This window comes from Octopus bimaculoides, chromosome 11 (assembly GCF_046866305.1).
Source record: "Octopus bimaculoides isolate indiv1 chromosome 11, ASM4686630v1, whole genome shotgun sequence".
In the NCBI taxonomy this organism is placed as follows: Eukaryota; Metazoa; Mollusca; class Cephalopoda; order Octopoda; family Octopodidae; genus Octopus; species Octopus bimaculoides.
This window is the reverse complement of record NC_142938.1, coordinates 39,919,001-39,933,528: the sequence shown is the minus strand read 5'-3', so window position 1 is coordinate 39,933,528 and position 14,528 is coordinate 39,919,001. Positions and strand designations below refer to the sequence as shown.

Sequence of the window (14,528 nt, the reverse complement as noted above, 5' to 3'; positions counted from 1 at the left end):
TGTTATGGGCTGTGATGAGCTGTGTGTTGTGGTGGAGAGAGGTGAGGCAAACAGAGGTGAAGCCAGACCGGAAGGGCCAGACCGGAAGGGTCAGATCGGAAGTCGGCGACACGCGGTCGAAGGCTAGCACGTGGAGTCACTCAGAAAACAGAGAGGTTACGAGAAAGACGTGTTCTGATCAGGAGCGATCTTGTACTCCGCTGCGGTCGACAAGGTAAGGTCCAACGTTTCATTCTGTCCTTTTGCTTCTTGTTGTCTTTTTCCCTCCATCACACCACATGTAGAAAAGGAAACGATATGCCTTGAGCAGGATTCAACAAAAGCAACTTGTCTTGGAAGGAAGTTAACTGTCAATAAAAAGTCGTACAAGGTGAACGGGAGACAACTTAAATTGCACTGGTGGGACAATAAACCTCCATCTATATTTATAAGTAGTTGATAACACAAAGAGTATCCTTAGCATAAAAACGGAAAAATAAAACAAAAACACCTACCTCTCTCCTCAGACTTGGTATATACACGATATTGTTTTTTATTTTTTAAAATTCTATCCTGTGTATCAGATAACGACGGACTGTGACGAGATGTTGTATAGGAACACACCTGTCCTATTCTTACCAATAGGGAAATGCGACCGGAAAACTATGTCGACGATACCATTGTCCTAAAAATGGTAAACTACCAAATCAAATTCTGTACAGTATTCAGTGCGAAGGCACATGGCTCAGTGGTTAGAGCATTGGACTCACAATCATGAGGTAGTTCGATTCCTGAACCGGCCTGTGTGTTGTGTTCTTGAGCAAGACACTTTATTTCCCGTTGCTCCAGTTCACTCAGCTGCAGAAATGAGTTACGACGCTGTATTGGCCTTTGCCTTCCCCTTGGATAACATTAGTGGCGTGGAGACAGGAGGCTGGTATGCATGGGCGACTGCTGGTCTTCCATAAACAACCGTTCCCAGACTAATACCTTGAAGGGTTACTTTCTAGGTGCAATCCTATGGTCATTCATGACCGAAGTGGGTCTCTACCCTTTCCAGCAAGATATAAGTTCTGAAAATACCCTAGTGTCAATTTGTGTATATCCCCTTACTCTTGCGAATTGAGTTTAACTTCGTATAAGAAAAAAAAAAAATGTTATGCAGGTAGTAGAGTATTGTTATGGTGGATGGGTGAAGTAGTGGAGAAAACGCCATGCATTATTTACATTCTGAAGGCGACGAGCTGGCAGAATCGTTAGCAAGCCAGGCAAAATGCTTAGCAGTATTTCGTCTGTCTCTACATTCTGAGTTCAAATACCACCGAGGTCGACTCTGTCTTTCATTCTTTTGGGGTCGATAAAACAAGTACCAGTTGAGCACTGGGGTCGATGTAATCCCCTTACTCATCCCTCTGAAATTGCTGACCTTGTGCCAAAATTTTAAACCATTATTTACATTATTTACAGTTGATTTCAGTGGGATTTGAACTTTACCAGACATCCCTTCGCAGTCGATAAAATACAAGACTAGTCAAGTGTTGGGGGTCGATGGAATCTACTCTCTTCCCTTAAAATTGCTGTTCTTGTGACATTCTGAGACTAAATTCCATTCTGTTGACTTCACATTCTTAATTTTTCTTCTGTTATTAAGTAGTTATGTTATTGATTCACTTGACTGTTGTTGGCTATTATATATTTGTGGCCTTTATTATATATTTGCCGAACCACTAAGTTATGAGGATGTAAACACACCGACAAGAGGTGGTGACCCCCCCCCCACCACATCTACAAAAGGTTTCTTTCAGTTTCTGTGTGCCAAATCCACACACAAGACTGGCCGACTCGAGGCTATTTTAGAAGACACTTGTCCAAAGTGCCACGCAGTGAGATTGACCCTGGAACCATGTGGTTAGGAAGCAAGCTTCTTACCACGCACGCACATATACATACATATCTATAAAATCCACAAATTGAGGTAAAATCAAGGTTACATATGTTTGCTAGCTAGCAGATACTCAGAAATAATTAATCAAAGAGGGTACTCCGCTACCTACTCGTCAGGTTGAAGATACCTTAGTTATATGAAGGTTATATTATTGTTAAGGAATCCCAATGTAATCTTCATATAACTAAGGTATCTTTGGCCTGACGAGTAACTAGCAGAGCACCCTTTTCGATTAATTATTTCTGAGTACCTGCTAGCTAGGAAACATATGTAGCCTGGATTTTTACCTGCTCCAGTCCCTTTGGATTTGGATTTTTATTTGCATTCATAGCAACCCTCGTTGCTAGCCGTGAACTATAAAAATTTATTCAGCTTATCGAACTTCGATATGGGAAAAGTTTACAACCTTCTAGTCAATAAACTATCATTGTGAGTGTCCAAGCAATACTGTAAACTGGGTTTTGTTAATTTTTGAAGTGAAATAAAAAGAAATCATTTATAAAATATTTCTTGTGACATCAAAATTCCAAGATATTTTCAATATTTCTCAAATATATTAAGGCAATATGACTCACCCAGACAACAAAATTTGTTTCAACACACGAATTCACATAAAGGATCTTGCAAACCAGATACAAAAATGGTGTTTGTGTGTATATACAGACACATGTGTGGCTGTGATAGGCGCAGTCATGCCCGCATGGTTAAGATGATCACTTGTCAATCGCAAGGTTTGAGGATCAGTATTTTCTCCCAGCTATAAAGTTATCTTCTGCAACCTTTAAAAATAACTCATTACATATATACCAAAAAACCAAATACTCTGGAAAAGAGTAAGCTAAGGGAGGCTACTCTTTATACTAGGTTGTTCCCCTTTGTAACTTAGCTCTTTCTATTTTTCAAAATTTATATTTAGAAAGATCAGTAAAAAAAAAGAAAAAAAAAAAAAGAGTGAATCATTCGATATTTTAAATCACAAATTTAGTTAAAATATTTCAAGTCAAAAGCAGCTGATAGAAGTGGATTTTAAAAATTACACTTTTAGGTTTTTCCCGTTTCTTTGGGTATTTAATGTTGTTTAATTTTACCTTATTAGAAATATTTCTATTAATATATAAAGTTACAATAAAGTTAGCATATAAAGTAATTGATCAGGTTGTTTATCACTCAACATCAGAGTGAAATGCAGGTCGTTAAATCAGGTATCTTATTGCCTCGATGAAATATTTCCCCCACCCAATTGTTGAGTTTCGGAAGACGAACTTCCTCCTACACATCCACACGCACAATTTATAGAGAGGTAGCTATCATTTGAAAATCAGATAAATAATTTCAAATTTAATGATAATTATTAACTTTATCCGTTTCAACATTCACCGTACAAAAAAAGAATAATTATTAATGATTATTATTTCAAGAAGATTGTTACAGTTGTCAATTTTAGGGCACATTATTTCAGTTTTTAGGCAAAACCTAAAAACTTCTTTACAAATAAGAAATGAATTTTAAATGATATATTTTCACTAATTTACTTAAAGTTCTGTGCATTTTAATGTCTTTTAACGAAATTATAGGAGCTATAGGAAATATTTCTGAAACGGGTGTTATAATTCCTGCTTTGTCGAATCTGCGGCATATCTCCATAACATCTTTATTTCATGTCACTTCTCATAGCAAAGGTAAGCAGATCAAACTCGGACCTGTCTTTGAATCAACACACGAAGAAAATATCTTAAAAACGTTAATATTTCAAGACCTTATTAAACATTTCGTTGGTCCGTGCGTAATCAAGAGTTACGTACCTTGCTAGAACTCTCTTACTAAGCGTATCTTATGTAAATAGCACATTTGTCCTCCAAGGTATGTCAGTTCTTTAATCGTAACAACCTTTCTGTAATCGAATGAATTATAATTAACACAGATTATAGTGGTTAACACTCAAACTGCATGTATCAGTTTGATTTTAAAAGTGGTGTTTATCTAATTTATCTTTGGTAGAAAAATTCTAAGGAATGTCGAGCATTTCCAGAGTTTTAAATGTGGTTCGTTCACGTTTAATGTTCAGGATATTTAAAAGACAAAAATATCGATATTTCTAATAATACTCTTTCACAGTTGTTCTTTGCCTCAAACGTATTTTAAAACTTCAATATACTTTATATGTATTCATTTTAAACATTATTTAAAAATTAATTTTCAACCCATGGCTTCTGTTGTGTGTAGATGACCCCAGAATTTAGTCATGTTTCGTTCCGTAGCAGTTTGTTTCACTTCGTCTTCATGTAGTTTATCGTGAAAACCCATCCGTCTCAAGAGCAAATCTGTAAATTATAAGTAAGCCCGTTGAGATTTTACTACACATTTGCATCTTTCTCACCGTGCTTTATATATACTGGGACACCGCCTTGCAGGGTTTAGTCGAGCGAATTCATCCTAGTACTTGCTTTTAGATCTGGTACTTATTTTATCAGTCTCTTTTGCCGCACCGCTATTTTACGGGAAACTAAACAAACCAATACCGGTTATCAAGCGGTGGTGGGGGACAAAGACACACTCACATACACGACGGGCTCGTTTCAGTTTCCGTCTGCCATTGGACAAGGCTTTGGTTGGCTCAAGGTTATAGTAGCAAACACTTGCCCAGGGTGCCAAGCAGAAGGACTGAACCCGAAGTATGTGGTGGGAACATGCATGCATGCATACATACATACATACATACAGACAAACAGACAGTTCAAATTTACAGAAAGCAAAAGATAACAGGTGAAGGAACAACAAGCAGGTGTATTAGTTTGATGGTCAGGAGCCTACACTCTAACAGAAAAGAATGAGATGACAAAAATGGAGAGAAGAAAAAAATGTGTAGGGATTAATGGTGTGTGTGTGTATACACACATACACACACAACTACAAATGCCCATTTTTCTAAAGTGATATACTTTAAGTTATTGGTTACTTGTTAATTAGGAATTTATAGCATCAAAAGAATAATGGTTTTTTTTCCTTGTAATTAACTAATTCAAGGCTAACATTGTGGGTCTGTTCACTAAGCTGTAAATTTGCATGGTTGCCATAAATGGTATAGAAATGTTCAGTATTTCATTAGTTTGTGAAAGCTGTGATGAACTATGCCAGGCTCACTTGTTCTACATTCACATAATGGCAGTCTTCATTTTGCTCCTCTGATACAATTGGTAATGGAATTCATCATCCCAGCTGATCACATGACACTTTTGTGTGTGTATTCACACACAAAGCTATCATGACATAGTCATGTGAGTGTATGTTTATATATATGTGTGTTTGTGTGTGTGTCTCCTTGTTTTGACATGAAAGTTGTAAAAATGATTGTTGTTCCTTTCTCTTACAAGCAGTGTGAGTTGTTTTCAATATTCTGCAAGAACATGTCTGGGCATTGAGACATATTAAACCTTGCTTGGAAACAGGTGAGTGTTGGCAACAGGAAAGGCATCTGATTGTAGAAAATCTGCATCAATAAATTCTGTCTGACTATGCAAGCATGGTAAAGTGGACATGATGATGATGATTATTATATGATAATGATGATCATCATTGATATTTAATGCCCATTGTGCATGCTGACATGGGTTGGATTGCTTGATAAGAGTTGGCAAGGTCAGGGGCCACACCAGGTTCCATAATCTGCTTTGGCTTGGTTTCTAGGGCTAGATGCTATTCCTAGCACTAACCACTTTACAGACTGCACTGGGTGTTTTTCGTTTGGCACCAGCTCTAATGCCTTTTACTTGACACCAGCACCCACACCAATGCTTTGTACATGACACCTTGATTTTAGGATCTCAATACTGTTGTGGTGGGCAGGTTTTCTTGAGAATAGCAATGTACCACATATCTCGTTCCTCTGTCATCTCCTTTGTAAGGCTCGGCATTTTGAGATTGGCCTTCAGTACTTCGTTCCTTATCTTCCTGGATCTCCTTCTTCTACAGCTCCCTTCTACCTTAAGTAATCAGACTTTCATCATCATCATCATCATCATCATCGTTTAACGTCCGCTTTCCATGCTAGCATGGGTTGGACGATTTGACTGAGGACTGGTGAAACCGGATGGCAACACCAGATATATATATATATATATATATATATATACACTTATACAATTCAGATAATATTATGTCTAATGATGAAAGACAACATGTACATACAATTAGTACTAAGGTTGACTTGCTGCCTAAATTCCAACTTGACTTGCAACTTAAAATGCAGGTATCTTATAGCTGCCTATATAATACACATCACAAAATATCACCTGTAGATAAGATTTAGTTATCTATTTTCATGAATTAAAATTTTTTGGTTACTCATTCTCTCAGCTCTAAGAGTAATCCACTTTCCAGTGGTTCTGTTTTGAGAAATATTGAAAATGTCCTAGAATTTTGATGTCACAAGAAATATTTTGTAAATGATTTCTTTTAATTTCACATAAAAAATTAACAAAACCTAGTTTACAGTATTACTTGGACAAAATACTAATTAATGTTTTGAGAAAGCTGTGTGACTACATGTCTATAAATTGTCATGTAGTGACTTCATGCCAATGTATAGTCATGTAGTATTGAACTTTATTTCTTCCTATAAAGAACCACTGGTCAGAATATAATATATACCAAGAGTAGTACTCTCTATTTTGGTTACTAAATCTTTCTAAACTGATGCAAAACAAACATTTAATTGGTGATAAATTGTTAAAAGGAAGGTTTCATTCCCCAAAATACATTTGAATTAATATGCAGGCTTAACTATTTGTTAAGAAGATTGTTTTCCCAACCACATGGTTCCGGGCAAGTGTCTTGTACTATAACTCTGAGCTGTCCAAGCCTTGTCAGTAGATTTGAAAGAAGGAAACTGAAAGAAGCCTGTTGTGTTTATGTGTACTTGTGTGTGTGTGTTACTGTCTCCTTGCCATGACTTCATGTGATAGTTGTAAATGAATGTCACCATCATGCAAGTGGTGTCCTTTGTTTTCAATCTTCCGTAAAAGCTGTCTGGTCATCGGGAAATATTACCTTACTTGGAAACAGGTGAGGTTTGGTCACAGGAAGGGCATCCAGCTATAGAAAATCTATCTCAACACATTCCTTCCAACACATGCATGTATAGAAAAGTTGACATGAAAACCATGGTGATGATTCTTATTTTAGCGCTAGAAGTTGGAATTGGTAGAGCATAGTCCAAAATTTTATGGCATTTTGATAGGTCCCTTGTAATGTTGTAATGTCATGTACTGTCCTGAGATTGATAAAATAAGTATAAATCAAATTACTGAAGTCAGTTACATAGATTATATCTTTGGAATTGTTAAGAGAATAAAAGAATATTCCTTCCTCATTAAATTTACTCTATCTCCAGTTCTTTACATTCTTAGTTCAACTTTATCATCCCTCAGAAAGGGTAGTTGATAAAATAAACTCTGAGTCAAGAACTGAGGTGTGTTGGTATCAACTCCTTCAATCAAAATGGCTTACCGTGTGTCTAATTTAGAAACCAATACGTGAAGACTTATATTGAAAATATTTTCTTTTATTCTTTTACTTGTTTCACTCATTGGACTGTAGCCATGCTGGGGCACCACCTTGAAAGGTTTATTTGAACAAATTTATCCCAGTTCTTATTTTTAACATTGGTAATTATTCTATTGGTCTCCTTTTGCCAAACAACTAAGTTATGGGGATGCAAACAAACCACTAGTTGTTGGTGGGGGACAAATACGAACACACACACACACAACAGATTTCTTCTGGTTTCCATCTACCGAATCTCACAAGGCCTTGGTTGCTCTGGGACTATAGTAGCGGATACTTGCTCAAGGGCTGAACCTGGAACCATGTGGTTGGGAAGCAAACTTCTTACTACACAACCATGCCTGCACCCTATTTTATTAGCTTTCATTTCTGTTTTACTCCTGAAATACATTCCCCAAATTTGTTGCACCTTCATGTCTCTGGACAATTTTATGGTCTGGTGAAATGGTGCTTTACAAAATATGTAATGATGATGCCTTCCTTCCCAACAAAACCAACCTATATCACATTTTTCAAAGTGAAAGACTATTTATGGAAAAATTTTTTATCTATTACAGATATTGACCAATTCCTGTCAATTTCCAAATGGCGTCCAATTATGCTCAGAGAATGGCACGATTGTCAGCACGGATATTTGGAGAAGTTGTACGACCTATTCCCAAGAAAACCAACCGACTATTTCGATTGTTCAAGGATCGACCTTATAATATGGATCCTCATGTTGTTGATTATTATCCACCTTTAAGAGAGATAAACTCACTCATGCTGAGACTTCGCAACCACGGCTTGTTCAGGTAAGACTCACTTAGAAGTGAAATGGTGATGATGATGATCATCATCATCATTTAACATCTGCTTTCCATGCTGGCATGTGTTAGATGGTTTGACTGGAACTGGTAAGCTGATTTGGCATGGTTTCTATGGCTGGATGTCCTTCCTAACGCCAACCATTCCAAGAGTATAATGGGTGTTTTTCACATGCCACTAGCACAGGTGCTAGTTACCTGACACCAGCATTGGCCAAAACTATGATTTCACTTGGTTTGACAAGTCTTCTCAAGCATGGCATATCACCAATGGTCTTGGTCACTTGTCAATACCTCCATGAAGCCCAATGTTCAAAGGGTGCTTTTTATTTGCCACTGGTACAAGTGCCATTTATGTGACACCACCATTGGCCACAACTACGTAAGGCCCAGTGTCCAAAGAAAAAGAATTCCCAGGTTTTGGCGAGGCTCGAACTTGTGGCCTTCACTAAACCATGATTGAACTGATAACTCTTAAGTCTTGAGTTCAAATCAGTAGCAATCATTTTGTCCTATATTTGGGTGATGCACTAAATTCTTTTTCTTGGGGGAAAGCATGCCATGTCTTCTCACAGTGTTACCTAGTATAGTTTGGCATGCTACCCAAAGCAAGATTTTACTTTTAGCTGCTTAATGCCATAGAATTAAAGCTAAACATCAATTTTTATAAATGTCTTCGGAGAATAAGCTCCTGCTAATCTGACAGCTGCTATGCAGATTCAGTTCTTGGCTGAACCAGTTTAATTTTAGTTTCCGTTTTTACGTGATCTGCTTGGTTGATTTGTATTTGACAAACACATGAATACACACAACTTTTGTTGGCAATCCAAAAACACTTGCAGGATATTTTCATTCATAGAATAGAGATTGGGTTCAATATTTTTATTTTACTGTTTATTTTTGTTTATTTCCCTTTTTAATTGTTCATCACATTGGATTTGTGAGGTTCCAGTAGATACTTATTGAAATGTATTCCATTACACTGTAACAAGATTTACTTTTTGTCTTTGGTCAGTAATTGTTATTTCCTATTTGCTTCTGTCTAGAAATCAAAAGAAATGACTACTATTCCTTTCAAACTTTGCTTTTGTCACCTGGACATCAATGTTTTGAAACTGACCTATTTTCCATTATATTTCAGACAGATACAGCACTGAGTTGCTGAAGCAGAAATATTGTTATAGTAAATATTTTGCTCAATACCAGAGATTTACTTATCAGTTACTTGACTATAACCACTTCCTTAGTGACTGACAATATGTGCATCTCTGATCATGAGCAGGAGTAGTGGGGGAACATCAAAGCCATGTGTTGAGAGGGATTCTTTGGGGTTTGAAGTGTAAAACTTAAGCTTTATATGGCATGCTGTTACCATCCATCTGGCATTGTTGGGGCATCTACCTGTCTTTCCATTTCTAAAAAAAATTCTTTAAGTGTAACTACATCGCAGAAGAGCACTTAAAACCATTTCATAACATACAAAACTATAAACTTTACTTCAAAATTTATTTCATGAGGTGTTAAGATTTTTGTTGCACAACTGTGATCTGGTCACTGATGCAGTTTACTGCACCCATCTGTCTTCCAGGAGTTTTAGTCATAAAGGTCACAATATATAACTATAAAAGTCCCATATTCTCTACAAGTAGTCTATAATTTGTAGCTATAATGCTCCAGATACTCTAAACTCTGTAGATATACTGATCCTAGGCACTCCAGCGTGTGTAGCTGTAGACACCTCTCTTCAGGTTCTCTGTTGCTATTCTATCATTGATCTAAACCAGTGGTTCTCAGCTGGGGTCCATATGGTCCCTGGGGGTCCATGTAAGATTTTCGGGGGTCCACACTAGTATATTAAGAGTCCATGAAAAAAATATTGATTTAGATTTGTTTATTGGAAGAAACAGCTAGGTTTCTTTCTCTAACATTTTACATAGTTCAACCTACAAAAGCTGATGTGTGAAAAGTGAAATAGAAATTTTGAAAGAAGTATGTATAAATCTAGATTTTTAACATTGAGAAGCTATGGGGGTCCACCAGATTAAAATAGTAATCAAAGGGGTCAATAGGTAAAAAAAATGGTTGAGAACCCCTGATCTAAATGGTTTTGTTTGTTTTTAAAATAATTTTCTTGATGCAATTCTTAAATCAGACTCATTTTGTTTGTATTTTCAGAGATGAACATTTAGATTTCAAAGATGAAATGAAACGACTACGTGTACTTCGTGGCAAAACGAAACCCAAGAAAGGAGAAGGAAAACGAGCAATGAAAAACAAATAGCTTTACAATATTTTTGTTTAGAAAGTTTTATTTATATTAAAACACAAAATCAATGTGAATTCCACTGTTATTGTTATTACTGTTGCTGCCATCATCACCATTATTGTTGTTGTTGTTTATTCCTAGTTATCTCAGCTTGATGAGTATTTCATTAGCTTGCAGTTCTCTATTCTGCTTCTCCTGCAGGTTATGATAAGAGAAAGATTAGACTTTGCCTTTGCTTATGTATATAAGGATGACGTCTTCAATGATACATTATGAACCTATCCTATATGATAACTGTCATATCAGCATGTCGATCATCTTACATGTTATCAGCATCATTATCACAACCAACACCATCTTCACTGCCATCCACATCACTATCCTTCTCAGGTGTTTGACCATTTTTCCATACCAGAAAAAGACCATGAAACAATAACCTGTCACACACCCACTGCCCTGAATGCTTGCATCGTTTGAAATTTCCAAAGGCTATGTTTTGTTTAGTTTCTCCTGCTGCTTTGTTCTTTCACATCTAGTTGTCTTATATATTGAATTTTACATCAGTTGGGTTGCTTGATATATAAGTACACTCTGAGACTTGAAATCTCTGTAGGTGATGTGAAATGAAATAGTCCAGTTGGTTTAAATCCTTGCACTAAACAAGTTCAGATTCTATGCCTTTTCTACTTATAGTAATCCTATCTCTTCTATTGTGGCCTTGATAAAACTAATAATTTTCAAATATTTCTTATCTATGAGGTCCACAAAACTCAATTTCTACCATTCTACTATTGCCCACAACAATTTCTTTTACAGGTAGTTCTTATTTAAAGTTATATGGAATTGCCAAAAACACCAACAAACCTAGGAAGAGAAAAATGTTCTGGTACAAGCCACCATGCTGTGTGAGTGTAACTGCAACTGTTTTTTTCAGAAAGAGGAAGGTAAAAAAGTTCTTAAAAAATGAAAATTATTAAGAAAAGGAAGTGAAGAAAAATGTGGAATATATACAATGCTGTAAAAAAGCAAAGGAAGAATGGAAATTGAAATCTAAGCTCAACACAAAAGAAAAAGAAATTAAAGGAAAAACACATGAGACAAGCAACAAAGTTTCGAATAGTTGCAGTGGAATTATGTTAGTAACCAGGCTGCAGTTTTGCTGTGAAAATTTTCGCACCCCATGAAATTTAAAGTGAATTTGACAGTTTTGAGTGTTACTAAATGGTTAGAATGACACTTTCATGATGTAATTGCTTCAGTTTCAACAAATGATCTTAGCTCAAGTTACTAGACATGAATAACATGCAAATTCTGAAAGTGTGTGCAGCAAAAGTTCAAGGTAGGTATTTGTGTGGGGCCGCAAATCGGTGGTTTTAAAAGATATACAATTTGAACAAACCTAAAATACAATCGAATTAAAAGCTTGGCAGGCTTTAAGCGTATTTGCCAGCGTATGAGATGCAATCCTATTTTACAAGCATATTCTATGTAAAAAATAAATTTTGTGTGTCATAATACACATAATCTAATCGATATATATAATAAATACACTACGTATCAGTCGAACTAACTAGCTGTTATGTTTATGTTGATGCTTACACTTTAAACGGATTTTATCACATCCCCACTCCAGGTATTTTACATAATTCTGATAACTGTATTATTTTTCTGAAGCGATTGGAATGCCCATACGTTCTTTATTGTTAAAACATTTTTAATCTTCGTTATTTCTATATTAAAGAAGGAAAGAGGTAGGGAACATCAGTGTTATCAGTTGTACGTTCATCATTTTTGTAATTAATCTTTTCGCTTAATACTTCAAGTATATCTGTAAATAAATTTAGCTGAAATTATAGAAGGGGAAAAGACAGACAACAGATCCGAAAAAAAAAAAAAGCAGACATAATAGATCAAATATTCCCGTCCGATAAATAATATTTTATACTGTAGTCTTGTGTAAGCTATCCCCTCAGGAAGATGGGAACTTGAAGATGGGGATAGATAGCAACAGGATATGTGCAATGACAAGAGTTGAATGGAAAGCAAAACCAACTCTCGTTGTTATGTGAACACTTTGGTTGAAAGAATACGAATATTAGAAAAAATGTCGGAAGATTAAAGATTCATGCCAGAGATTTTGAAGTTAAAGGCGCAAATGAATCAAATGAACGCAGTTATATCGGATGCAATTAGGAAAAAAACTTATACCGAAGCTGTGAATGAGAATTCGAAACCATCATCCAAAAAGATGTCATCCTTATCAATATTATCTACGAATGATTCTGACAACAGGGTCAGGTTAAAGTCTTAAAAAGATTCCAGTGGTAAACAAAACAACGTCCGAATGGAACTATACTTATACATTTCCCTTCAGACCAAGATAGAGATAAAGCCCTTGATGCATTGTCAAAATATCAATTCTCTACAAAGATAGAAAAAACCCCAGTGATCCTGAGGTCTCGAGAGAAAACCTTATAAAGATGACACGAGAAAAAAACCATGATCATCTGGTTGGACTAATGACGGAGGAAAAGTTTCCTTTTCAAATTGTACATTGAAGGTGAAAAAAAACAACAACCCAAAATCGGAGGTATTAATTGTTTTTAAATATTCAGCAAAGCTTGCAAACAAAATAATGCAAAATGGTAGAATCTTTATTGGTTTGAGAAATTGCTATGTGACTCTACATTATCATGTCATACCATGCCAACAGTTCAGTTATTATTCAGCTATTTGTAAGAACGATGAAATATGTGGTTACTGAACAGGACATGCCATAAACTATCCAAAAATTCCGATCACAACTCCCACGACTCAAAATGTTCCTCTTGTGTTGTCAAAATGGAGAAAGTTAAGTGAAACACGGAAATATGAATGATGATGTATTTGACGCGATTCCTGATGTTGATAATTCTGATCAATATAAGGCCAAATGTGAAGAATATTCAATCGATGAGTTCAATGATAAATTCAATCAAAACGCACAAATTTTTCTGTTCTGCACATCAGCAGTCGCAGCCTGCTAGGAAAAGACTATCATTATTTGCTCATAAACGCCAAAATGATATGTATATGCCTTTCTCATCGAGATAAATGATCAACTTCGAAGTGAATGGTAGAGAAAACAGAAATCAGTACAAAATATTCATTAATAAGATTCGCCTAAATAGATCGGAGAACATGTTAGATTTCGTTGCATGCTTTGCGTACACTGGTTTGCTTGATGATATCAAAGCCACACAAGATATCAATACTTTTAAGCGAATGCTTGGACAGTTTATTGATAATGAGATCGAGAATGCAGTGTAGGGTCAAGATTAGTTTGTTTCGCCTTGATGTAGATGATTTTCTTTGACCGTGTACCATCCGTATACTGGAAATGGTAACGAACATTCTTCTATTACATTGTAACGAAATTTAATTTTTTTTGTCATTGGTCTGTAAGTGTTATATCCTATATGCTTCTATTTAGAAATAAAAGGAAATGACTTATTATTTTCTTCAAACTTTGCTTTTGTGACCTCGACATTAATGTTTTGAAACTGACCTATTTTCCATTACATTTCAGTTAGGTTCAACACTGAGTTTCTGAAGCAGAAATATCATTATAGCAAATATTCTGCTCAATACCAGAGATTTGCTTGTTTGTTACTTGATCTTAACCACTTGAGCATGTCCCTTCGTATCTGACGACGAGCAGGAGTAGTGGGGGAGCATCAAAGCCATGTGTTGAGAGGGATTCTTTGGGGTTTGAATAAATGTGACAAAAGCGAAGTTTGAAGGAAATATTAGCCAATTTTGATATTTTCTAGGGGTAAGCAAATAGGAAATAACAGTTGCTACCAAAAGAAAAAACCGTGTTACACAGTGTCATCAATCTTTCATTGATTAAATCGAACATTAATATTCAGGTATCGATAAGGCAACAACTAGGTTTATTGTGTTCATAGAGTATCCTATGATTATAGTT

At 35.9% G+C, this 14,528-nt stretch overlaps 1 protein-coding gene and 1 long non-coding RNA gene across 4 annotated transcripts in view; one reads left to right on the top strand and one right to left on the bottom strand.

Moving 5' to 3' along the window:
• Window positions 1-89: 89 nt before the first annotated feature.
• LOC106883091 (small ribosomal subunit protein mS33) lies at window positions 90-10,632 on the top strand. 3 transcript variants are annotated; one of them, XM_089359828.1, is made up of 3 exons: window positions 90-214; window positions 8,044-8,280; window positions 10,468-10,632. In XM_089359828.1, exons 2-3 carry the CDS (start codon window positions 8,072-8,074, stop codon window positions 10,571-10,573), a joined length of 315 nt encoding a protein of 104 aa, XP_089215954.1. In that variant the 5' UTR covers window positions 90-214; window positions 8,044-8,071; the 3' UTR covers window positions 10,574-10,632. The 3 variants fall into 3 exon arrangements, with proteins under 3 accessions (XP_089215954.1, XP_089215955.1, XP_014789469.1); XM_089359829.1 differs by lacking the exon at window positions 90-214 and adding an exon at window positions 3,172-3,224; XM_014933983.3 differs by lacking the exon at window positions 90-214 and adding an exon at window positions 3,630-3,784.
• Window positions 10,584-14,528, bottom strand: part of LOC106883092 (uncharacterized) — a 20,958-nt gene continuing 17,013 nt past the window's right edge. The window contains exons 3-4 of the long non-coding RNA XR_016243647.1: window positions 11,423-11,479; window positions 10,584-10,753 (exon numbers count right to left, since the gene is read on the bottom strand). This is a non-coding gene — a long non-coding RNA (uncharacterized LOC106883092). The remainder of the gene's footprint in view (window positions 10,754-11,422; window positions 11,480-14,528) is intronic.